The 27,402-nt window shown below is 42.3% G+C and overlaps 1 protein-coding gene across 1 annotated transcript; it reads right to left on the reverse strand.

Annotated features, from left to right (window-relative positions):
* LOC112254801 (fibroblast growth factor receptor substrate 2-like) lies at positions 1-27,402 on the reverse strand. Its single transcript, XM_024427672.2, has 7 exons — positions 27,024-27,402; positions 25,701-25,825; positions 23,861-23,948; positions 19,970-20,156; positions 16,761-16,922; positions 3,140-3,264; positions 1-2,953 (listed from the first exon to the last, which is right to left on the reverse strand). The coding sequence occupies exons 3-7, from the start codon at positions 23,924-23,926 to the stop codon at positions 1,571-1,573; spliced, it is 1,923 nt and encodes a 640-aa protein (XP_024283440.1). The 5' UTR covers positions 23,927-23,948; positions 25,701-25,825; positions 27,024-27,402; the 3' UTR covers positions 1-1,570.

The following is a 27,402-nucleotide window of genomic DNA, read 5'->3' on the forward strand; positions in this document are numbered from 1 at the left end:
TAACAGTAAAGATTTGGCACTTTAATATGTTAATACAGTCTTCTTCAGAATGTATTGTTATTAATTACAGGCATAACAATGGTATTACAATGGTGTCACAGACAGTCTGCTGATGACTGGTGATACTTTGGTCTCCAAATCACCAACTGACTGGATTATGAAAAACTGGTCGTCACATTTTTTTTCAAAACAATCACAATATAGACATCTCGATGAATGAATAAATAAAACAATATCCTCAGTCAAATGTTCACTGATAGACTTTCCATAAATAGCTAACATTACACATAGTGATATATTCCCCTCAGACCCTCAGTTACCAATCTGATACTTACTAAAATAGTAAACAAGAAGACCTACTTTTTATGTGAGGTTATTATCAAGCCATTATCAAATTCTGCTCTGAAAAATTCCAGTTGCTATTGGTCTCTATAATGTTGCAAAAACAACAACATCCATACATAGTTTGGGCCTGTGTGATGACATCACCATCTCTAAGGAGTTTGTCAAAGCACAACCTTACACACCCTTACTGTTACTCCAGAGCAGAGGGATTCTGAACTGTGGGGACATCAGTGGCCAGTGTCTGACCACGAAGGTAAAAAGTGCAAAGGTAAGCATAGTTTAGGAATTAGATATGGATTCCTTATTCAAGTGGGAATGATATGTGGTCAGAGGTCAATTCAATAATCAGTGTGTAGGGGGGCAGTAGAGGATGCTGAACGTCTATCAACACACTATCATTATATGAAGGACAACTATTATTTCCATTTTAAATACAATTTCAACGTGAAAAATGTATATTTAATCTTGAGGAGAGAGAAAATTGATACTCAAAATATAATACTCGATAGGATGTACGATTTTACAATTCCAAAGGATTATGTGCAAACTGTACTGATCTGTACTAATTCCTGAAGGCAGATAGTTATAAATATATATCATCATCTGTCCTTTCTATCAGTCACTGGGCCAAACGAAGTGCTTGTGAGGTGAAGAACGCACATTATTAGAATACAATTGAGGGAATAATAAACTATTTTTCATATCAGAAAATGTTCTGCCAATTTAACAATGTGGACTAGTAAACCTGTACTCGATAGTAGTCCATGTTCGTAAACAGGGACGTAAAATAAATAAAACAACAACACTGAATGATAATGGAATGAGGACCAAAAAACAATGGCAGCTAAAGGCTTTAACCATAAACCCAGCCAACCACGACCAAGGTTTCTGCTGCTAACTCAGACAGCATCTCACCACAGTCAGAAAGTGACCCATAATAATATTGCAACTTCAAACCAATCTCGCTCCATCAAGTGGAATATGTACGGATAGGTTTCAATTAGTTTTCTAATTAGGTACCTGTATATGATCCAACTGGTCAGGTCAGGACAGAACAGGACAGAAAAGGACAGAAAAGGACAGTCGGATGGCTGGATGAGAATGAGGGGTCCAGTGTGCTGCTGAGTTACTTATACCAGTCTGTCCAACCAAGCCTGTTTCTCTCTCTTCTCCCTCCCTCTTCTCCCTCCCTTCATTTTTCTCTGTCTCCTCCTCCTCACTGCGTCTACAGAGGCAGGTTTGTGCTGTTGTGGCGAGTCTTTCTCGACGTCCCATCGTCCCGGGGGAGGGCTTTCTGCAAGTTGGACATGGCTGCTGTCTTCTTCAGGTCGATCACAGCGTAGAACTCACTGCGCCGTGGGGCCTGCTGGGGGCCACATTTGAGGGGTGGCAGGCGCTGGTGCTGTGGCTGTAGTGGCTGGTGCTGAGATTGGACTTCCCCTCCACCCCCACCGAGGGCCTGGCATGGCAGTTCTGCATTGAGGTCCACCTGGATATAGTTGAGCTGCCTCGATGGGGTCATATGACCGTGTTCACAGCCCTCTCCCCGACCAAACCCTCCTCCCGGCCGCCTACGGAAATCAAAGCTGAATATTCGTCCGCCACGGTCCGACTGGGGGTGGCAGGTCTGGAGGTGAGGGGGGCAGGCATGTCGCAGCCGGCTGGGCTGGGCCTGCTCTGTGTTGACATAGTTCTGCAGGGCGTCACGGTGGATCCCCCCCCTCCCCAGCCCGTCCTGGTGGTACCCGTTGGGTGTCCCAGGACCCTCTGAAAACTCGTACTCGTCAAAATCCTCTTCCTCTTCCTCGTACTCCTCCTCATCCTGTTCCTCGTCATCCTCATCCTGCTCCTCGTCTCTATGCAGGGCGCGGTACTCCCACACCGGCGGCAGCGACGGCAGGTTCTCGTAGTTGAGCAGAGCTGTCCGCCGGTGACTTCCGCCCATCCCTACGCCCCGCTCACAGGGGTACCCCTGAGGTGGCAGAGAGGATGGGCCGTGGGGGTGCGGTTGGAGGGGGTGTGGGTGTGATTGTGTGTGACTGTCTCCGGTGGTGCTACTGCTGCTGCTGGAGCCCACAGACTGGGACACGCTGCTGGGGCTAAGTCTCATCCGGCGCCCCCCTCTCAGGCCGTTGATGTTCTCATAGGTGAGCTGGCTGCCCTGGCAGCCTTCCTGGTGCTCATGGCCAGGGTGCCGGTGCATCACATGGTGATAGTGAGGGTGGTGGTAGGAGTGGGAGTTGCACAAGTGCAGAGGAGGCTCGTCCCCCTCTGCCTCTGAGCCTGTGGTGCCCTCTACAGGCAGCATGAGATGGGGATTGTGGCCCCCGTGCCTCTCCCTCTCTAGCAGGTGGCGCTGTGCAGGGGTGGGTCCCAGCATGAATTTGACCTCCTGAGAGGAGGGCTGGAGAAATACCTGGGGTTCCTTGTGTTGTTCCTCCAGTGGGCAGCAGTGCATGCTGGCCTTCCCACCTCCTTGGCCCCCGACAGGCATGGCTCCTCGGGTTGACTCGTTGAAGGAGGTGGGCCGCACCTCAGGTAGAGAGTGTACACAGTGTCGACTGGAGAGTTCCCCATCCATAGTAACAGTATTCATATAGGTGTGAACCTGCAGAGATGGGGAGAGAGAAAGAGAGCGAGAAAGAGAAAGATAAAGAGCGAGAGCAAGATTAGCAAGGACTCAGAGAGGATATTACACACATTGCGAGGTGAGGAGTAACCAGCGGTTACAGTGCAGCTCGGTTCGTCACGAGAATGTGAAAACTACAATGGAGCGGAGAGGGGTCAATCTTACCTGGTCATCCAGGCCCATGAGGCTGTGGCCATGGGGATCGTCAGTTAGAGAGGGCTGGGAGGATTCAGCTCTCATGGGATACCCCGGATACCCATTGGGAAAACCCTGGACGGGGAATGATGGAGCTGGAGACAATACAAACTGTGTTGAATGGGAGTCTGGGTAAATGAGGTTAGATGTTTTTATGTCTGCAAATCTAATGGTGTGTGTGTGTGTGTGGTGTATTGCATAGACTGCTTAGTAATGAAGCCTTTGTTTTACCCCCAGGTCATTGTGTTTTCTACCCTCCCACCTCTCTCACTCCATACCCTTCCACCTCCCTCCATCCCTCCATACCCTTCCACCTCCCTCCATCCATCCATAACCTTCCACCTCCCTCCCTCTCTCCCCTTCCATCTACCTCCCTCCCTTCAACTGGGACATGCTTAAACCACCTGACCAAGTTGTAAAGCAATGGGACTCCCTAAATCTTTCTCAGATTATTATCAATCCCACAAGGTATGACTCCAAACACCCAGAAAGGCTAATGACCGTAGTGTTCACTGTTTCACAGCCTGTGTTTGTAATGGCTGCTCAGAGCAGAATTACTCCACCTCAAGAATTCCATTTGGCGAAAGGCTCGACACATGTATAGGCTGACAGGCTCTCATTCAGGCAAATGAGAAATAAGTGCACTCAGGCAATCCAGAAGGCCAAAGTTAGTTACTTTAACTTCTCTAGGGTAGGGGGCAGCATTTGGAATTTTGGATGAAAAGCGTGCCCAAAGTAAACTACCTGCTACTCAGCCATAAAAGCTCAAATATGCATATAGATATATTTAGATAGAAAACACTCTGAAGTTTATAAAACTGTTTGAATTATGTCTGTGAGGATAACAGAACTCATATGGCAGGCAAACACCTGAGAAAAATCCAACCAGGAAGTGGGAAATCTGAGGTTTGTAGTTTTCAACTCTTGGCCTATCGAATACACAGTGTCTATGGGGTCATATTGCACTTCCTACGGCTTCCACTAGATGTCAACAGTCTTTAGAACCTTGTTTGATGCATCTACTGTGAAGTGGGGGCGAATGAGAGCTGAATGAGTCAGAGGTCTGCCAGGGAGCCACGAGCTGGCCACGCTCATTCACGTGATAGTTAGCTTGCGTTCCATTGCAATTCTACAGACAAAGGAATTTTCCGGTTGGAACATTATTGAAGATTTATGTTAAAAACATCCTAAAGACTGATTCTATACTTCGTTTGACATGTTTCTACGGACTGTAACGAAACTTTTTGACTTTTCGTCTGCACCTAGTGATCGCGCTTCATGAATTTGGATTTGTGAACTCAAGGCGCGAATAACAAGGAGGTATTTGGACATAACTGATGGACTTTATCGAACTAAACAAACATTTATTGTTTATTCATCTGATGAAGATCATCAAAGGTTAGTGATTCATTTTATCTCTATTTCTGCTTTTTGTGACTCCTCTCTTTGGCTGGAAAAATGGCTGTGTTTTTCTGTGACTTGGCTCTGACCTAACATAATCGTTTGGTGTGCTTTCGTCGTAAAGTCTTTTTGAAATCGGACACTGTGGCTGGATTTACAACAAGTATATCTTTAAAATGGTGTAAATTACTTGTATGTTTGAGGAATTTTAATTATGGGTGGGACGCTAGCGTACAAGGTGGGACCCATGTACCCTAGAGAGGGTAAGGAGCAGTTCTTTCTCTGTTGGTCTAACTCCAATATGTCCTGGAAAACGGTTAAAGATCTGGAGAATAAACCCTCTTCCTCACAGCTGTGGTTGTTACTAACAAGGAGCACATGGCTGAGCTCTTTAGCCTCATTGCCTGTCCGAAATTTCCTCATCTCCCACCCCTTCTAATGCGACTAGCCCCGATGGTCCTCCCCCTTTTCCCCCTGCCCCGCTACAAAGTTTCTCCCTGCAGGCAGTCACTGAGTCTAAGGTGCTAAAGAAGCTCCTTAAACTTAACCCCAAAAAAACATCTACCAGTCACATTCTGTTAAAGGTCCCCAAAGCACACACATCCCTGGGTCACTCATATTTTCAGTTTGCTGCATCTAGTGACTGGAATGAGCTGCAAAAAACACTCAAACTCCACAGTTTTGGGGCCTCTGGAGTGGCCGAAGGCACTAAATCGCAGTGTTAGAGGCGTCACTACAGATCCGGGTTTGACCCATGAGGCGGCGCACAATTGGCCAAGCGTTGTCCGGGTTAGGAGAGGGCTTGGCCGGCTGGGATATCCTTGTCCCATCGCACTCTGGCAACTCCTTGTGGGGGCCGGGCGCATGCACGCCAACTTCGCCAGCTGTACGGTGTTTCCGCCGACACATTGGTGAGGCTGGCTTCTGGGTTAAGCGAGCAGCAAGGAGTGCAGATGCTTGCCGAGGTCGTGTTTCGGAGGACGCATGGCTCTCGACCTTCGACTCTCCCAAGTCCGTACGGGAGTTGCAGCGATGGGACAAGACTGTAACTACCAATTGGATATCACAAAATATATAAGGGGTAAAAAGAACCCCCCAGAAAAAAAAAGAAATACTGGACAGTTTTATATCCATCTCTTCATTCGAAGACTCAATCATGGACACTCTTACTGACAGTTGTGGCTGCTTTGTGCGACATAGTGTTGTCTCTAATTTCTTGCCTTTATGCTGTTGTCTGTGCCCAATAATGTTTGTACCATGTTTTGTGCTGCTACCATGTGCTGCTGCCATGTTGTGTTGTCATGTGTTGCTGCCATGCTATGTTGTTGTCTTAGGTCTCTTCATGTAGTGTTGTGGTGTCTCTTGTCATCTTGTCATGATGTGTGTTATGTCCTATATTTTTATTTTCAATCCCAGCCCCGTCCCTGCAGGATGCCTTTTGGTAGGCCGTCATTGTAAATAATAATTAGTTCTTAACTGACTTGCCTATTTAAATAAAGGTTAAACAATTAAAAAAATTATACCCACAATATTAGATGCTATTACCAAGTGAAGCTTGATTTTGGAAGATGCTAACCCACTTAGCTAACTAGCTACTACATTAGCAAACCAAATGCACAACTGCAAAGCAAAGCATTTAGGACATTTTAGTCAGTTCACTTAATAGTTATAATATATCCAGCTGGAAAACACTTAGTTGTGAATTCCATACTTCAACTACACTGAGAATACCAAAAGGTTAGGAACACCTTGAATGGCACACAATCCATGTCTCAGGGTTTAAAAAAAATATTCTTTAACCTATCTCCTCACCTTCATCTACACTAATTGAAGTCGATTTAACAAGTGTCATCAATAAGGGATCATAGCTTTCACATGGATTCATCTGGTATGTGGAAAGAGCAGGTGTGCTTAATATATTGTACACTCAGTGTAGATCACCTGACATGTGCTGCACAACAGCATGTGACTCACAAGGCTCCGTTCTCTCATAATTTTGTGCTTGTAAACAAACACCACGTGACTGGGGACTATCGGTAGCTTCATAATAAAAAATTATGTGACATGTGAAATGAAGAACACGATCTTCATCTCCTAACGTATTGCACAAGTTAATTGCAGGTATTTACCTAAATAGTAGCTACAAATATGATAATTTATTAAAAAACTTCAAAGAAATAGTTTCAATGGTATTGATGCTATTGGAAAACCATCCCGTGGCTATATCCAAATATCCCGGCATACGGTACATGGTATACCGCCCAGGCCTACTCCCTACCCTTCCATTTCCTTTCCATCTCCCTCCATCCCTCCCTCCCTGCCCTTCCACCTGCCTTCCTCCTTACCCTTCCACCTCCCTTCTCCCTACTCTTCCACCTCCCTCCCTGCCTCCAACAGGTTGGAGCTTGAAACTGAGTTTGATGAAAGGGTTTACAGTAAGACGTGGTAGACCTGTAGGCCTGATTACCGACGGCGATGAGACAACCTACAGGGAGGAGGTCAGAGACTTGACAGTGTGGTGCCATGACAAAACCTCTCGCTTAATGTCAGGGGAAAACACATCCTCATCCACATCGACGGGGCTGTAGTGGAGCAGATCAAGGGCTTTAAGTTCCTTGGAGTCTGCATCAATAAGGACGTAACATGAATCACACACACAGACACAAAGTCGAGGAAAAGGCACGACACCCTCTCTTCCCCCTCAGGAGGCTGAAAAGATTTGTCATGGGACATCGAGAGCCTCTTGACTGGTATGGCAAATGCACCACCCTTGACCTACAAGCGCTACAGAGGGCGGAGCGAACAGTACCTCACTAGGGCCGACCTCACTGCCATCCATGATTTCTATATCAGGCAGTGTCAATCTACACACAATACCCCATAATGATGAAGCAAAAACAGGTTTTAAAAATTGTCCTGGGCGCTCTGGAGCAGGTTTTCATCAAGGATCTCTCTGTACGTTGCTCCGTTCATCTTTCCCTCGATCCTGACTAGTCTCCCAGTCCCTGCCTCTGAAAAACAACCCCACAGCATGATGATGGCACCACCATGTTATTTCTTACATTGGTACCCCAGGTAATCTTAGGTTTCATTACATACAGTCGGGAAGAACTACTGAATATAAGAGCAACGTCAACTCACCATCAGTACGACCAGGAATATGACTTTCCCGAAGCGGATCCTGTGTTCTGCCTTCCACCCAGGACAACGGAATGGATCCCAGCCTGCGACCCAAAACAAAGATGTCGTAAAAGTGGGAAACGTAGCGGTCTTCTGGTCAGGCTCCGGAGACGGGCACATCGCGCACCACTCCCTAGCATACTACTCGCCAATGTCCAGTCTCTTGACAACAAGGTTGATGAAATCCGAGCAAGGGTAGCATTCCAGAGGGACATCAGAGACTGTAACGTTCTTTGCTTCACGGAAACACGGCTCACTCGAGAGACGCTAACGGAATCGGTGCAGCCAGCTGGTTTCTTCACGCATCGCACCGACAGAAACAAACATCTTTCTGGTAAAAAGAGGGGTGGGGGCGTATGCCTTATGATTAACGAGACGTGGTGTGATCACAACAACATACAGGAACTCAAGTCCTTCTGTTCACCTGACTTATTCCTCATGAATAAAATGTTGTCCGCATTATCTACCAGGAGGAATTCTCTTCGATTATAATCACAGCCGTGTATATTCCCCCCCAAGCAGACACATCAATGGTCCCGAGCTAACTTTATTTGACTCTTTGCAAACTGGAAACCACATATCCTGAGGCTGCATTCATTGTAGCTGGGGATTTTAACAAGGCTAATCTGAAAACAAGACTCCCTAAATTGTATCAACATATCGATTGCGCAACCAGGGCTGGTAAAACCTTGGATCATTGCTATTCTAACTTCCGCAACGCATTTAAGGCCCTCCTCCGCCCTCCTTTCGGAAAAGCTGACCACGACTCCATTTTGTTGCTCCCTGCCTACAGACAGATACTAAAACAAGAAGCTCCCGCGCTCAGGTCTGTTCAACGCTGGTCCGACCAATCTGATTCCACGCTTCAAGACTGCTTCGATCACGCAGACTGGGATATGTTCCGCATTGCGTCCAACAACTACATTGACGAATACGCTGATTCGGTGAGCAAGTTCATTAAAAAGTGCATTGATGATGTCGTTCCCATAGCAACGATTAAAACATTCGCAAACCAGAAACCGTGGATTGATGGCAGCATTTGCGTGAAACTGAAAGTGCGAACCACTGCTTTTAACCAGGGAAAGGTGACCGGAAACATGACCGAATACAAACAGTGTAGCTATTCCCTCCGCAAGGCAATCAAACAAGCTAAGCGTCAGTAGAGACAAAGTAGAGTCACAATTCAACGGCTCAGACACAAGAGGTATGTGGCAGGGTCTACAGTCAATCACGGGTTACAAAAAGAAAACCAGCCCCGTCACGGACCAGGATGTCTTGCTTCCAGGCAGACTAAATAACTTTTTGGGCCGCTTTGAGGACAATACAGTGCCACTGACACGGCCCGCAACCAAAACCTGCGGACTCTCCTTCACTGCAGCCGACGTGAGGAAAACAATTAAACGTGTTAACCCTCGCAAGGCTGCAGGCCCAGACGGGATCCCCAGCCGCGTCCTCAGAGCATGCGAAGACCAGCTGGCTGGTGTGTTTACGGACATATTCAATCAATCCTTATCCCAGTCTGCTGTTCCCACATGCTTCAAGAGGGCCCCCATTGTCCCTGTTCCCAAGAAAGCTAAGGTAACTGAGCTTAATGACTACCGCCCGGTAGCACTCACTTCCGTCATCATGAAGTGCTTTGAGAGACTAGTCAAGGATCATATCACCTCCACCCTACCTGACACCCTGGACCCACTCCAATTTGCTTACCGCCCAAATAGGTCCACAATGCAATCTCAACCACACTGCACACTGCCCTAACCCAACTGGACAAGAGGAATACCTATGTGAGAATGCTGTTCATCGACTACAGCTCAGCATTTAACACCATAGTACCCTCCAAACTCGTCATCAAGCTCACCCCGCCTTGTGCAACTGGGTACTGGACTTCCTGACAGGCCACCCCCAGGTGGTGAGGGTAGGTAACAACATCTCCACCCCAATTATCCTCAACACTGGGACCCCACAAGGGTGCGTTCTGAGCCCTCTCCTGTACTCCCTGTTCACCCACGACCGCGTGGCGTTGCACACCTCCAACTCAATCATCAAGTTTGCGGACGACACTACAGTGGTAGGCTTGATTACCAACAACGACGAGACAGCCTACAGGGAGGAGGTGAGGGCCCTCGGAGTGTGGTGTCAGGAAAATAACCTCACACTCAATGTCAACAAAACAAAGGAGATGATTGTGGACTTCAGGAAACAGCAGAGGGAGCACCCCCCTATCCACATCGATGGGACAGTAGTGGAGAGGGTAGTAAGTTTTAAGTTCCTCGGCGTACACATCACGGACAAACCGAATTTTTCCACCAACAAAGACAGTGTCGTGAAGAAGGTGCAGCAGCGCCTCTTCAACCTCAGGAGGCTGAAGAAATTTGGCTTGTCACCAAAAGCACTCACAAACTTCTGCAGATGCACAATCGAGAGCATCCTGTCGGGCTGCATCACCGCCTGGTACGGCAACTGCTCCGCCCACAACCGTAAGGCTCTCCAGAGGGTAGTGAGGTCTGCACAACGCATCACCGGGGGCAAACTACCTGCCCTCCAGGACACCTACACCATCCGATGTCACAGGAAGACCATAAAGATCATCAAGGACAACAACCACCCGAGCCACTGCCTGTTCACCCCGCTATCATCCAGAAGGCGAGGTCAGTACAGGTGCATCAAAGCAGGGACCGAGAGACTGAAAAACAGCTTCTATCTCAAGGCCATCAGACTGTTAAACAGCCACCACTAACATTGAGTGGCTACTGCCAACACACTGTCAATGACACTGACTCTACTCCAGCCACTTTAATCATGGGAATTGATGGGAAATGATGTAAATATATCACTAGCCACTTTAAACAATGCTACCTTATATAATGTTACTTACCCTACATTGTTCATCTCATATGCATACGTTGATACTGTACTCTATATCATCGACTGCATCCTTATGTAATACATGTATCACTAGCCACTTTAACTATGCCACTTGGTTTACATACTTATCTCATATGTATATACTGTACTCGATATCACCTACTGTATCTTGCCTATGCTGCTCTGTACCATCACTCATTCATATATCCTTATGTACATATTCTTTATCCCCTTACACTGTGTATGACAGTAGTTTTTTTTGGAATTGTTAGTTAGATTACTTGCTCGTTATTACTGCATTGTCGGAACTAGAAGCACAAGCATTTCGCTACACTCGCATTAACATCTGCTAACCATGTGTATGTGACAAATAAAATTTGATTTGATTTGATTTGATGTACGTTGCTTATGGGCCTCATCTATGGCTTAAATCTAAGGTACCCCAAAGAACTGAAATATACCTTTTGAGGTGTTCTAAAAAGTATTCTTGGAACTTCATGATCTCCCCATGGGTCCAAGCTCTTAAGATGAAGTTACTTGTTTTCAGAGATGTCTAAAGATATCTATGATAACTCCCAAAGGGCAACTCACAAACTGTGGTCTAAACCCTACTCAGTAAGTTGAAAAGCTAGTTGCTAGGTGGTATAGAAGCTACAGTTTACATTATGCTCTTTGTCGGGTGAAGTCATAAGAGACATTGTCAATTCCTGTTTAAAAAAACAGCTTTGTTTTAAAACATACTCCATATGCACTATAGTTTTGGCAAGTCGGTTAGGGCATCTAATTTGTGCATGACCCAAGTCATTTTTCCCAAAAAATGTATAGACAGAGTATTTCACTTATAATTCACTGTATCACAATTCCAGTGGGTCAGAGGTCTACATACACTAAGTTGACTGTGCATTTAAACAGCTTGGAAAATTACAGAAAATGATGTCATGGCTTTAGAAGCTTCTGATAGGCTAATTGACATCATTTGAGTTAATTGGGGGTGTACCTGTGGATGTATTTCAAGGCCTACCTTCAAACTCAGAGCCTCTTTGCTGGAAATCATGGGAAAATCAAAAGAAATCAGCCAAGACCTCAGAAAAAAAATTGTAGACCTCCACAAGTCTGGTTCATACTTCTGAGCAATTTTCAAACACCGGAAGGTACCACGTTCATCTGTACAAACAATAGTACGCAAGTACAAAACACCATGGGACCACACGGCCATCATACCGCTCAGGAAGGAGACGCGTTGTCTCCTAGAGATGGACGTATTTGGTGCGAAAAGTGCAAATCAATCGCAGAACAACAGCAAAGGACCTTGTGAAGATGCTGGAGGAAACAGGTACAAAATTATCTATATCCACAGTAAAACTATTCCTATGTTGATATAACCTGAAAGGCCGCTCCGCAAGGAAGAAGCCACTGCTCCAAAACCGCCATAAAAAAAGCCAGACTACGGTTTGCAACTGCATATGGGGACAAAGATAGTACTTTTTGGAGAAATGTCCTCTGGTGTGACGAAACAGAAATCTAACTGTTTGGCCATAATGACCATTGTTATGTTTGGAGGGAAAAGGGGGATGCTTGCAAGCCGAAGAACACCATCCCAACCGTGAAGCACAGGGGTGGCACCATCAGGTTGTGGTGGTGCTTTGCTGCAGGAGGGAGTGGTGCACTTCACAAAATAGATGGCATCATGAGAATGGAAAATTACGGGGATACATTGAAGCAACATCTCAAGACATCAGTCAGGAAGTTAAAGCTTGGTCGCAAATGGGTCTTCCAAATGGACAATGACCCCAAGCATACTTCCAAAGTTGTGGCAAAATGGCTTAAGGACAACAATATCAAGGTATTGGAGTGGCTATCACAAAGCCCTGACCACAATCCTATAGAAAATGTGTGTGCAGAACTGAAAACGTGTGTGCGAGCAAGGAGGCCTACAAACCTGACTCAGTTACACCAGCTCTGTAAGGAGAAATGGGCCAAAATTCATCCAACTTATTGTTGGAAGCTTGTGGAAGGCTATCCAAAACGTTTGACCCAAGTTAAACAATTTAAAGGCAATGCTACCAAATACTAATTAAGTTTATATAAACTTTTGACCCACTGGGAATGTGATGAAAGAAATAAAAGCTTAAATAAATCATTCCCTCTACTATTATTCTGACATCTCACATTCTTAAAATAAAGTGGTGAACCTGACTGACCTAAAACAGGGAATTTTTACTAGGATTAAATGTCAGGAATTGTGAAAGCCAAGTACATTTAAACTCAGGTTAAGGTATATGTAAACTTCTGACTTCAACTGTATATATTTTTACCTCCTATTTAACTAGTCAAGTCAAACCCTCCCCTAACACGGACGACGCTGGGCCAATTGCCCTATGGTACTCCCAATCACGGCCGGTTGTGATACAACCCGGTATCGAACCCGGGTCTATAGTGACGCCTCTAGCACTGTGATGCAGTGCCTTAGACCGCTGTGCCACTTCAATGCTGCAGAACTGTTATGGTACCCTTCCCCAGATCTGTGCTTCGACATAATCTTGTCTTGGAGCTCTACACACAATTCCTTCGACCTCATGGCTTGGTTTTTGCTCTGACATGCACTATCAAATCAAATTGTTCTTGTCACATGTTCCGAATACAACAGGTTCCAAATACAACCTTATACCGTGAAATGCTTACTTACAAACCCTTAACCAACAATGCAGTTCAAGAAAGAGTTAGTAAATCTTTTCTGTAAAAAACGAAGGTAAAAATAGTAAAATAAATAAAACAAAAATAACAAGGCTACATAAGGGGTACCAGTCCCGAGTCAATGTGCGGGGTTACAGGTTAGTCAAGTTATTTTGTACATGCAGGCAGGGGTAAAGTGACTATGCATAGATAATAAACAGCGAGTAGCAGCAGTGTAAAAACAAAGTGAGGGGGGATGTCTCAATGTAAATAGTCCGGGTGGCCATTTCATTAATTGTTCAGCAGTCTTATGGCTTGTGGTTAGAAGCTGTTAAGGAGCCTTTTGTTCCTAGACTTGGCGCTCCGGTACTGCTTGCAGTGCGGTAGCAGAGAGAACAGTCTATGACTTGGGTGACTGGAGTCTGACAACTGTGGGACAATCCAAATCATGTCCAATCAATTGAATTTACCACAGGTGCACTCCAATCAAGTTGTAGAAACAGCTCAAGGATGATCAATGGAAACCGGATGCACCTGAGCTCAATTTTGAGTCTCATATTAAAGGGTCTGTATACTTATTTAAATAAGGTATGTTTTTAATTTTTTTATACATTTGCAAAAATATTGAAAAAAAAACGTTTCTGTTTCGTCATCATGGGGTATTGTGTGTAAATTGATGAGGAAAAAAGTTAATATAATCAATTTTAGAATAAAGCAGTAATGTAACAAAATGTGGAAAAAGTGAAGGGGTCTGAATCCATCCCGACTGCACCGTACATATCTACCTCGTACCCCTGCACGCTGATCTGATACTGGTACTCCTTGTATGGGGCGGCAGGGTAGCCTAGTGGTTAGAGCAGTTGTTCTTAACCTTGTTGGAGGTACTGAACCCCACCAGTTTCATATGCTCATTCACCGAACCCTTCTTAATTGGAAAAATAAAATATATGATTTTTTTCAAATTCAAAACATAGGTATATATTTTACTGGTGCACAAAATGAACCGTGCATCAACATCACTGTGTTCAAAGAACAAAATCATCAAAATATGATTTTCAAACAAAGACATAATAATGAATATTTACTGCAAATCAGTGTGACTTCTGCTGTTGCCTTTCAGAGACCAGTTCAGAAATGTACGGCTTCACCTTGGCAAGTGCCACTCTCATGTCATTTTCACAACAAAGTCTGTTCCTTTTCTTCATTTTTATGTCCAGCGTCCTCGAAAAGGATTGCTCGCAAAGATATGTTGTAACAAACGGTATGAAAGCTTTCTTAGCAATAACAGGGTACGTTACCATTTGTTGACACCAAAACGTTGAAAGCGTTGTTGTTCTGAAGAGTTGCTGTTGAACCTGGCTCTGCTGAATTTCAATGATTTCATCGAGGTATTCATCATTGACATCTGTTGTCTCAACACTAAACGTGAACGGCTGTCTCACCCATGCTGGATATGACTCTCTTGTAGGGAAGTATCCGTCGAGACTTTGCAAGTTCATCTAAGTGCGTGGCAATTGCTTGCTTCAGTTCCGCGGGTACAGAAATGTCTCCGATTCCAGATACATCTTCGATCTTACTTACACAGTCGTCCAGCAGGGGAAAGTTTGCGAAGTTATCGTTCTGTGTTCGTCGTTTCCATAACGGTAACTTTTTTTGAAAAGCCTACAGGTTTTCCTCTGCTTCGATGATGTTGACTCCACCGCCCTGCATCTTTTGATTGAGATGATTGAGAGCTGCGAAGATATCAGCCATGTACGCTAAAATGAGAATGACCTCAGAATTTTTGAAGCAATCTACATGACAATGTTGGTGCTCTTGCAAAAACAGGGCTAATTCCACACGCACGGCAAAAACACGATTCAAAACCTGTCCCCGGGATAACCACCGAATGGTACAGAAGTACCTTGAATTCAGAGCCCATTTCTTTACACAGTTCACTGAAGATGCGGTGCCTCAGAGCACTAGTTGGCGCACAGTTCACGCATTCCACTACAATTTTTAATACTTCTGCCAGTTTTGGAGGTAAGGTTTTTGTTGCCAACGCATGCCTGTGCAGAATACAATGCGTAACAATGATGTGTGGTGCATCGGCTTTCACTAGGGCACCAAAACCAGACTTTCTTCCCAGCATGACTGGAGCTCCGTCCGAACAAACTGCAGAAACCATATCCCACGAAAGATTGTTGTCTTTGAAGAAGTCCTCCACAAGTTTCTTCACATCGGCTGCCTTAGTTGTTGTAAGAGGCTTACAAAATAAAAAAAATCTTCCTTTTATCACGTCGTCTTTCACATAGCTTGCTGTATTTGTGTGCTGGCTTAGATTGGAGACGTCTGTGGTCTCGTCGAGTTGAAGGCTGAATTTTGCCGGGCTTGAAATCAAGCAACTACTTGAGCCAAGATGTCTTTGCTCATGTCCTCTATTCTGTCGCTGATGGTGTCATTTGAAAGAGGAATTTGGGATAACTTAATTTCAGCCTCTTTTCCCAGCATGATATTCGCCATCTTCAACACAACTGGTTTTATGAGTGTTTCACCAATGGTGTGTGTGGTTTGCCCTGCTTTGCAATCAGGTAAGCAACTTTGTACGATGCTGTGAGGATCGGTTTGTTGATGGGTACAAAGCCGAGAACAGGCAGAGTAGCCTTTTCATCGAATCTGGCTCTCTTCACCTTGAATTCAGCGAGCGTTGTGTTCTTGTATTTTCCATCTCCATGCAGCTTAAGGAAGTGTTCTCTTAGTTTTGCCGGTGCTAGACTAGAATTGCTCAACTTGGCATTGCAAATCATGCAGTTAGGACGCGGGGCGTGTCATCACAAATCATATGAGTCAGATGTGTCTTGACCTCCGCCGAATCCCTGAGACTGACTCACCGAACACCTGGGGTTCGATCGAACCCAGATTAAAAACCACTGCGTTAGTGTTGGACTAGTAACCGGAAGGTTGCAAGTTCAAATCCCCGTGCTGACATGGTACAAATCTGTCATTCTGCCTCTGAACAGGCAGTTAACCCACTGTTCCTAAGCCGTCATTGAAAATAAGAATTTGTTCTTAACTGACTTGCCTAGTTAAATAAAGGTAAGATAAAATAAGGAACAAAATTGTGTATATAGTTCCATTCTTGTATATTTTATTTGTTGTGTTACTATATTTTTAAACTCTGGATTGTTAGGAAGGGCTCATAAGCATTTCACGTTAAAGTCTACACCTGTTGTATTTGGTGCAATGTGACATATAATTCGATTTTGGATTTAAGCAAAAAAAATCACGGTTAAGGCTTTGTATTTGGGACATGTAACAAATTAAATGTTATTTGATTTTCTTTCGACACCAGATCCCTGATATCTGGAATTATTACTCTGCTTTTCACCCAACTCTTTTCAAACACATATTCTCAGCTATTGCTCCACATCTGTCCTGTATTACTGTGAAATTACATTTTAAATTGTGTGTGTTTATCTGTGTTTGTGCTTACTGTTGGGTGTCTGTGGTGTTCGAGGCATGTCTATCTCTCGTGCGCGTCCACTGCCGGTCATGATCATAGGCTCCTCCACCACATTGATACTGTTGCACTGCATCAGCTCCTGGAGGAGGTTGAAAATCTCCTCCGCACGAGAACATTTAAACGCAAAGATCCCTGCACAACCACAAGAGAAAACACACATACAGTTGAAGTCAGATGTTTACATACACCTTAGCCAACTACATTTAAACTAAGTTTTTCACAATTCCTGACATTTCATCCTAGTAACAATTCTCTGTCTTAGGTCAGTTAGGATCACCACTTTATTTTAAGAATGTGAGAAGTCAGAATAATAGTAGAGGGAATGATTTATTTCAGCTTTTATTTCTTTCATCACATTCCCAGTGGGTCAGAAGTTTACATACACTCAATTAGTATTTGGTAGCATTGCCTTTAAATTGTTCAACTTGGGTCAAACATTTCAGGTAGCCTTCCACAAGCTTCCCACAATAAGTTGGGTGAATTTTGGCCCATTCCTCCTGACAGAGCTGGTGTAACTGAGTCAGGTTTGTAGGCCTCCTTCCTTTCGCACGCCTTTTCAGTTCTGCTCACAAATTTTCTATAGAATTGAGGTCAGGGCTTTGTGATGGCCACTGCAATACTTTGACTTTGTTTTCCTTAAGCCATTTTGCCACAACTTTGGAAGTATGCTTGTCCCCATGTGCAGTTGCAAACCGTAGTCTGGCTTTTTTATGGTGGTTCTGGAGCAGTGGCTTCTTCCTTTCTGAGCGGCCTTTCAGGTTGTCGACATAGGACTCGTTTTTACTGTGGATATATATACTTTTGTACCGGTTTCCTCCAATTGACTCAAATGATGTCAATTAGCCTATCAGAAGCTTCTAAAACCATGACTTAATTTTCTGGAATTTTCCAAGCTGTTTAAATGCACAGTCAACTTAGTGTATGTAGACCTCTGGCCCACTGGAATTGTCATACAGTGAAATAATGTCTGTAAACAATTGTTGGAAAAATGACTTGTGTCAGGCACAAATTAGATGTCCTAACCGACTTGCCAAAACTATAGTTTGTTAACAAGAAATTTGTGGAGTGGTTGAAAACGAGTTTTAATGACTCCAACCTAAGTGTATGTAAACGTCTGACTTCATGTGTGTGTGTGTGTATATATAATATATGTATATATAATATATGTATATATAATATATGTATGTGTGTGTATATATAATATATGTATGTGTGTGTATATATAATATATGTATATATAATATATGTATGTGTGTATATATAATATATGTATATATAATATATGTATGTGTGTATATATAATATATGTATATATGTATATATAATATATGTATGTGTGTATATATAAGATATGTATATATAATATATGTATGTGTGTATATATAAGATATGTATATATAATATGTATATATAATATGTCTATATATAATGTGTATATATAATATATGTATATATAATATATAATATATGTATGTGTATATAATATGTGTATGTGTATATAATGTGTATATAATATGTATATTGTATGTGTATATAATATATGTATATATAATATATAATATAATATATGTATGTGTATATAATATGTGTATGTGTATATAATATGTATATAATATGTGTATGTGTATATAATATATGTATGTAATATATGTATATAATATATGTATGTGTATATAATATATGTATGTGTATATAATATATAATATGTATATGTATATATAATATGTATATATAATATATGTGTATGTGTATATAATGTGTATATAATATGTGTATGTGTATATAATATGTGTATATAATATGTGTATATAATATGTGTATATAATATGTGTATATAATATATGTATGTGTATATAATATATGTATGTGTGTATATATAATATATGTATATATAATATAATATATGTATATAATATATGTATATAATATGTGTATAGATAATATGTGTATATATAATATATGTATATATAATATATGTATATATAATATATGTATGTGTATATAATATGTGTATGTGTATATAATGTGTACATAATGTGTATATAATGTGTATATAATGTGTATATAATGTGTATATAATGTGCATATAATGTGCATATAATATATGTATGTGTATATAATATATAATGTGTATATGTATATATAATATATGTGTATATAATAGATGTACGTGTATGTAATACGTGTACGTGTATATAATACGTGTACGTGTATGTAATACGTGTACGTGTATGTAATACGTGTACGTGTATATAATACGTGTACGTGTATATAATACGTGTACGTGTATATAATACGCGTATATAATACGTGTATATAATACGTGTATGTGTATATAATATGTATGTGTATATAATATATGTATATAATATATGTATATAATATATGTATATATGTATGTGTATATAATATATGTATGTGTATATAATATATGTATGTGTATATAATATATGTATGTGTATATGTACGTGTATATAATACGTGTACGTGTATATAATACATGTATATAATATGTGTACGTGTATATAATATATGTATATAATATATGTATGTGTATATAATATGTGTATGTGTATATAATGTGTATGTGTATATAATATGTGTATGTGTATATAATATGTGTATGTGTATATAATGTGTATGTGTATATAATATGTGTATATAATATATGTATGTGTATATAATATATGTATGTGTATATAATATATGTATATAATATATGTATATAATATGTGTACGTGTATATAATATGTGTACGTGTATATAATATGTGTACGCGTATATAATATATGTGTATGCATATATAATATGTATATAATATATGTATGTGTATATAATATATGTATGTGTATATAATATATGTATATAATATGTGTATGTGTATATAATATGTGTATGTGTATATAATATGTGTATGTGTATATAATATGTGTATGTGTATATAATATGTGTATATAGTATATGTGTGTATAGTGTGTAGTTATCTTAAACTAATCTAAAGCTGTTTAAAAGCAAAGATTCCTGACCAAAAATAAATTCTCATTCCAATTGTGGTTCATTTTCATACAAAGTAGAACAGAAACGTTGCCCTTATTCAGCACTGTATGTACACACATCTCATAGGGCAACATTTTGTAATACCTATGAACTATTTGCTAGGCCAGTTGGTTCAGACTCACCCTGTCCAGTCTGACAGCGCCGGCCACTCTCGAATGAGAAGAGGTTGGAGTCGTAGCCATAGCGCCGCAGACATAGGTAGGGCCACCGGATGGCGTCCCTCTTGCATGTGTGTAGGATGAGCTCGGTCTGGGTGAGCTCCATGGTCCCAGAACCCAACTCATTCCCCTCATCATCCACATTGGTCACCTGCCATGGGAAAATACCAATAAGTAAGGTACCCGTTTGTGGTCCCACTTCAAACAAGCTACAATTTATAAAGTATTTATATAGCATACATATAGTCTCCATAAGCACGAAATAGATCAGTGGTCACCAACCGGTCGATCTTCAAGGCATTCCTAGTCGATCACCAAACATTTCTGTAGAAAAGCCAACAAGAATGCATAAAGGTTTGCTCTCCTGTTTTTGGTGTTGCGCTGTTGGCGATACAGTGTCTTGCAAAAGTATTCATCACGCTTGGCGTTTTCCTATTTTGTTGCATTACAACCTGTAATTTAAATGGACATACACAAAATAGTCCAAATTGATGAAGTGAAATTAATTATTATTTTATTTTTTTAATTCTACAAAATAAAGAACTGAAAAGTGGTGTGTGCATATATATTCACGCCCTTTGCTATGAAGCCCCTAAATAAGATCTGGTGCAACCAATTACCTTCAGAAGTCACATAATTAGTTAAATAAAGTCCAACTGTGTGCAATCTAAGTGTCACATGATCTGTCAAATGATCTCAGTATATATACACACCTATTCTGAAAAGTCCCAGAGTCTGCAACACCACTAAGCAAGGGGCGCCACCAAGCAAGCGGCACCATGAAGACCAAAGAGCTCTCCAAACAGGTCAGGGACAAAGTTGTAGAGAAGTACAGATCAGGGTTGAGTTTCGCCATCAGGTGGAAGATGGTGTCCACTCTCTCTGGTCAGTATCACCGGAGGAATTAACTTTTTATTTTTTATTTAACTAGGCAATTCGGTTAAGAACAAATTCTTATTTACAATGACGGCCCACCAGGGAACAGTGGCCATCATTATAAATAAGAATTTGTTCATAACTGACTTGCCTAGTTAAATAAAATAAATAAATGTAATTCCTCCGGAAGGGGCAGAACAGATTTTTACCTTGTCAGCTCGGGGATTCAAACCAGCAACCTTTCGGTTACTGGCCCAATGCTCTAGCCACTAGGCTACCTGCCACCCCAGGAAAGGAAGGAAAGAGCATGGACAGTGAAAGGCAGACCCTCTGCTGCGCTCTCCTTCCCTTCCTCCGCTGAGACTAAAGCCGTGTTCAAAATAACTGGGAACTCGGAAATCTCTGACTTCCGACTTCAATGCATTCAAGACTACTGGGAACTTTGGGGGAAAAAAAGAGATCAGACTGTGTAAAAAAGTTTTGAACAGTCATCCAACTGCGAATTCCAAGTCGGAAACTGGCATCTTTCTAGAGCTCCAACGTTCCGACGTGAAGATCCCTGACGTCATGATTTTCCCCCCCAGAGTTCCCAGTTGTCTTGAAAGCACCATGTCCATCAGATGCAGGTACCATCAGTCCAGTCAAATAAAAAAGCTAACTTTTTGTAAATTATTTCAATTAATGCTCAGCTGTGCCTCGCAAGTGCTACACCAACTGATCTATTTTGTTATAAAGCTCAAGTTTTCAAATGTAATATGGGCTGAGAAAAACAATATTGGCAGGGCAGGCATATACAGTATATATTGAGTATATATATTGTGATAATGTATGAGGCCTAGTGCACAAACGTCATTCCTACAGAACTGTTTCTATTAGGTTAATGTTACATTTTTTAAAGTAATCTTTCCTTCTTTAAAAAAAAATCTGAGCGTTAGATCTCGGCTTGCTTTTTGACTGCGAAAGTGATCTCGACTCAGAAAAGGTTGGTGACCACTGACATAGATGCAGAGCATAAATCTGTGTCTAAATTAAGACCGATTATTGTATTTGGAAGTACATTGTCTATAATGCAGTCACTATATGTAAACAAAAGGTAAACAGGGCTTAGTACAGTATATTTCACTGCACCTATCCAGTAGTTGACAAGATATACAATGGGGAGAACAAGTATTTGATACACTGCCGATTTTGCAGGTTTTCCTACTTACAAAGCATGTAGAGGTCTGTAATTTTTATCATAGGTACACTTCAACTGTGAGAGGCGGAATCTAAAACAAAAATCCAGAAAATCACATTGTATGATTTTTAAGTAATTAATTAGCATTTTATTGCATGACATAAGTATTTGACACATCAGAAAAGCAGAACTTAATATTTGGTATAGAAACCTTTGTTTGCAATTACAGAGATCATATACGTTTCCTGTAGTTCTTGACCAGGTTTGCACACATTGCAACAGGGATTTTGGCCCACTCCTCCATACAGACCTTCTCCAGATCCTTCAGGTTTCGGGGCTGTCGCTGGGCAATACGGACTTTCAGCTCCCTCCAAAGATGTTCTATTGGGTTCAGGTCTGGAGACTGGCTAGGCCACTCCAGGACCTTGAGATGCTTCTTACGGAGTCACTCCTTAGTTGCCCTGGCTGTGTGTTTCAGGTCATTGTCATGCTGGAAGACCCAGACACAACCCATCTTCAATGCTCTTACTGAGGGAAGGAGGTTGTTGGCCAAGATCTCGCGATACATGGCCCCATCCATCCTCCCCTCAATACGGTGCAGTCATCCTGTCCCCTTTGCAGAAAAGCATCCCTAAAGAATTATGTTTCCACCTCCATGCTTCACGGTTGGGATGGTTTTCTTGGGGTTGTACTCATCCTTCTTCTTCCTCCAAAAACGGCGAGTGGAGTTTAGACCAAAAAGCTCTATTTTTGTCTCGTCAGACCACATGACCTTCTCCCATTCCTCCTCTGGATCATCCAGATGGTCATTGGCAAACTTCAGACGGGCCTGGACATGCGCTGACTTGAGCAGGGGGACCTTGCGTGCACTGCAGGATTTTAATCCATGACCGCGTAGTGTGTTAATAATGGTTTTCTTTGAGACTGTGGTCCCAGCTCTCTTCAGGTCATTGACCAGATCCTGCCGTGTAGTTCTGGGCTGATCCCTCACCTTCCTCATGATCATTGATGCCCCACGAGGTGAGATCTTGCATGGAGCCCCAGACCGAGGGTGATTGACCGTCATCTTGAACTTCTTCCATTTTCTAATAATTGCGCCAACAGTTGTTGCCTTCTCACCAAGCTGCTTGCCTATTGTCCTGTAGCCCATACCAGCTTTGTGCAGGTCTACAATTTTATCCCTGATGCCCTTACACAGCTCTCTGGTCTTGGCCATTGTGGAGAGGTTGGAGTCTATTTGATTGAGTGTGTGGACAGGTGTCTTTTATACAGGTAACGAGTTCAAACAGATGCAGTTAATACAGGTAATGAGTGGAGAACAGGAGGGCTTCTTAAAGAAAAACTAACAGGTCTGTGAGAGCTGGAATTCTTACTGGTTGGTAGGTGATCAAATACTTATGTCATGCAATAAAATGCAAATGAATTACTTAAAAATCATACCATGTGATTTTCTGGATTTTTGTTTTAGATTCCGTCTCTCACAGTTGAAGTGTACCTATGATAAAAATTACAGACCTCTACATGCTTTGTAAGTAGGAAACACTGCCGATTTTGCAGGTTATCAAATACTTGTTCTCCCCACTGTATATATATATTTTTATAGATATTAGGCATCAATTGATAGCTGGATAGCTGACTATCCACTGTTATTTCCGAGCCATAATAGCCAGGTGTATAGGACAAAAGCACAACAGCAAAGAACAGCTCATCATAACAATAAAACACCATAGACTAGGTATCTGATCAAATCAAATCAAAACCACACACTAGGGCAGCCAATATATGAGGGTTTAGAAAGGAACCTTGAATTTAGTGAGATGGTTGTCTTGTATGGGGTCTCTGTATAGACAGCTCCAGCAGCTCCCCATTACTCAGCAGGACAGCTGAAACCTACAGTACAGTGAAAAATATAAGATAGATGTTATCCCATGAACACACACACACTGTAGAGTGGGACCAAAGACCTATGAACGATTTCATTAGAACATTTTGATACAAGGAAAATCAAATCAAAGTTTATTTGTCACGTGCGCCGTAGACCTTACAGTGAAATGCTTACTTACAGGCTCTAACCAATAGTGCAAAAAAGGTATTAGGTGAAAAATAGGTAAGTAAAGAAATAAAAAACAATAGTAAAAAATAACAGTAGCAAGGCTATAAAAATAGAGAGGCTACATACAGACACCGGTTAGTCGGGCTGATTTGAGGTAGTATGTACATGTAGATATGGTTAAAGTGACTATGCATATATGATGAACAGAGAGTAGCAGTAGCGTAAAAGAGGGGTTGGCGGGTGGCGGGACACAATGCAGATAGCCCGGTTAGCCAATGTGCGGGAGCACTGGTTGGTCGGACCAACTGAGGTAGTATGTACATGAATGTATAGTTAAAAGTGACTATGCATATATGATAAACAGAGAGTAGCAGCAGCGTAAAAGAGGGGTTGAGGGGTGGGGGGCACACAATGCAAATAGTCTGGGTAGCCATTTGATTACCTGTTCAGGAGTCTTATGGCTTGGGGGTAAAAATTGTTGAGAAGCCTTTTTGTCCTAGACTTCGCACTCCGGTACCGCTTGCCATGCGGTAGTAGAGAGAACAGTCTATGACTGGGGTGGCTGGGGTCTTTGACAATTTTTAGGGCCTTCCTCTGACACCGCTTGGTGTAGAGGTCCTGGATGGCAGGCAGCTTAGCCCCAGTAATGTACTGGGCTGTACGCACTACCCTCTGTAGTGCCTTGCGGTTGGAGGCCGAGCAATTGCTGTACCAGGCAGTGATGCAACCAGTCAGGGTGCTCTCAATGTCGCAGCTGTAGAACCTTTTGAGGATCTCAGGACCATTGCTAAATATTTTTAGTTTCCTAAGGGGGAATAGGCTTTGTCGTGCCCTCTTTACGACTGTCTTGGTATGTTTGGACCATTCTAGTTTGTTGGTGATGTGGACACCAAGGAACTTGAAGCTCTCAACCTGCTCCACTACAGCCCTGTCGATGAGAATGGGGTGTGCTCGGTCCTCCTTTTCCTGTAGTCCACAATAATCTCCTTAGTCTTGGTTACGTTGAGGGATAGGTTGTTATTCTGGCACCACCCGGCCAGGTCTCTGACTTCCTCCCTATAGGCTGTCTCGTCATTGTCGGCGATCAGTGTTGTGTCGTCTGCAAACTTAATGATGGTTTTGGAGTCGTGCCTGGCCATGCAGTCGTGGGTGAACAGGGAGTACAGGAGGAGTCTGAGCACGCACCCCTGAGGGGCTCCAGTGTTAAGGATCAGCGTGGCAGATGTGTTGCTACCTACCCTCACCACCTGGGGGCGGCCCGTCAGGATGTCCAGGATCCAGTTGCAGATGGAGGTGTTTAGTCCCAGGATCGTTAGTTTAGTGATGAGCTTTGAGGGCACTATGGTGTTGAACGCTGAGCTGTAGTCAATGAATAGCATTCTCACATAGGTGTTCCTTTTGTTCAGGTGGGAAAGGGCAGTGTGGAGTGCAATAGAGATGTCATCGTCTGTGGATCTGTTTGGGTGGTATGCAAATTGGAGTGGGTCTAGGGTTTCTGGTATAATGGTTTTGAAAAGGGACATTTGTATGTCTGTCTAATGATCACTGTCTATTAAACACACACACACACACACACACAGTATTCCTACCCAGTCCAGGCCATCAGTGGGAGTGATCCCAGCGTCAATCCCAAAGTCCTCTGCTGGGTGTCATGGTGGAGAAAGAGCTCGTAGGTTGGATGGACATCAGCAACAGGAGCATTATTTTCTCCCTCCTGCAAGAGAACATTTTGAGAAAAAATGGAAAGGTTTACTAAAGGGCCTGTACGCATAAAGTATCTCAGTGTAGGAGCGCTGATCGAGGATCAGGTAAACCTCCAGTCAATAATGATCTAAAAGGCAAAAATTATCCTAGATCAGCACTCCTACTTTATGAATACGGACCCAGGTTTACAATTTATTGTTTCTACCCCCGGTGTTTTTTTGTTGTTGTTGAGTAAAACAACTAAATTAGCAACCAAACTCTGAGTATGAAGTAGACTAGGCCTAACTCATCACTAGTATAACAGGGATAAATGAAAAAAGAAAAAAAATCCAAGATACAACCTTAGAAGTGTGGGTGATGAATCCAAGGTGTTTCGTGTAGTCTGGTGCCACCCTTGGGCCCAGACATAAATAACAGCATGTCAGCTGGCCCAGATATGATTATTCCACTACTATGATACATTATTTATTTTAATTGATGGTCAGCATGCATTTGTGTTGCATTTGCTGCCTTACCATGTTTATTAGGCCTACCATGTTATAACTTCAATAACGGACTATTGAGACAAACAGACTAACATGTTTGTGTGCAATTCCCCCAATCAAACTGCACTGTAAATAGACACACCAGCTGTCAGTATGTCTTACCTGCCCATAATAAGAGACAAATAGCCTATAATAATGCTTTGATCATTCATACACGGGATATTTGTTAGGGTTAGCCTATACAAAATGAATACAAAATATTACTACTGTAATCATTTGTGGTGTTTCTAATTTCATATAGCTAAGCAGCCTATATCACCATACTGACTATGTGATCCCGATGTGATATCCTGAGTTATTAAACGGGATGAAAATGTAATTATTTTTCAAAAGAGATACTATAGCTAGCGATTCCTAGGTCCCTTAATAATGATTTCCTTTCGCCAGCTAAACACTAAGACAACGCAACGCATGGGGAACTCTAAAAAATAAAATAAAAAACAATGAATCGACGTCGCCATACAAACGCAGCGTTTATAAATGTGCAGCGCAGCAGCCGAGCAGGTATAACTGTAGAGGAACACAGACAGCTTTTTTGTATGAAACACTGCACACCGACATTGTTAAGCCTATCTGTGAAAATGGGAGGGGACACATGGGAGAAAGCCATATCGCAGATAACAGGTTTACTAAAGGAAACATACAGCAGCGGTTGCTACTCACATGTTTGGCAAGGATTGTTATGCGAGACGAGAATGATCAAGACTGCAAATTGTTGTCAGAGCTGGTCAGATACGCGTCGGTTTCTGATGCTAGTATTGTATATGACACTTGTTAAATAAGAAAGGAAAATAAATTATCTGAAAATAAAGCAATAAACTGTTGTTTATATTTTATTTACGCCCCCCCTGCTGCAGCACGGGCCTCTCTTTGACATTTCCCGACCACCGGGGTGAGAGTTCACAATCAGACAACGAGGTTTTGTGGAGCGACAAGAAGGTAAAGAAAGCTGGAGGACTGAATGTGACGCTAAGGTGTGAATATGGTTTGCTATAGGACGATGTGGTAGGTGCTAGGCCCGTGTGCAGCCCCTACAAGAATA

Source organism: Oncorhynchus tshawytscha, linkage group LG07 (assembly GCF_018296145.1).
Source record: "Oncorhynchus tshawytscha isolate Ot180627B linkage group LG07, Otsh_v2.0, whole genome shotgun sequence".
NCBI lineage: Eukaryota > Metazoa > Chordata > Actinopteri > Salmoniformes > Salmonidae > Oncorhynchus > Oncorhynchus tshawytscha.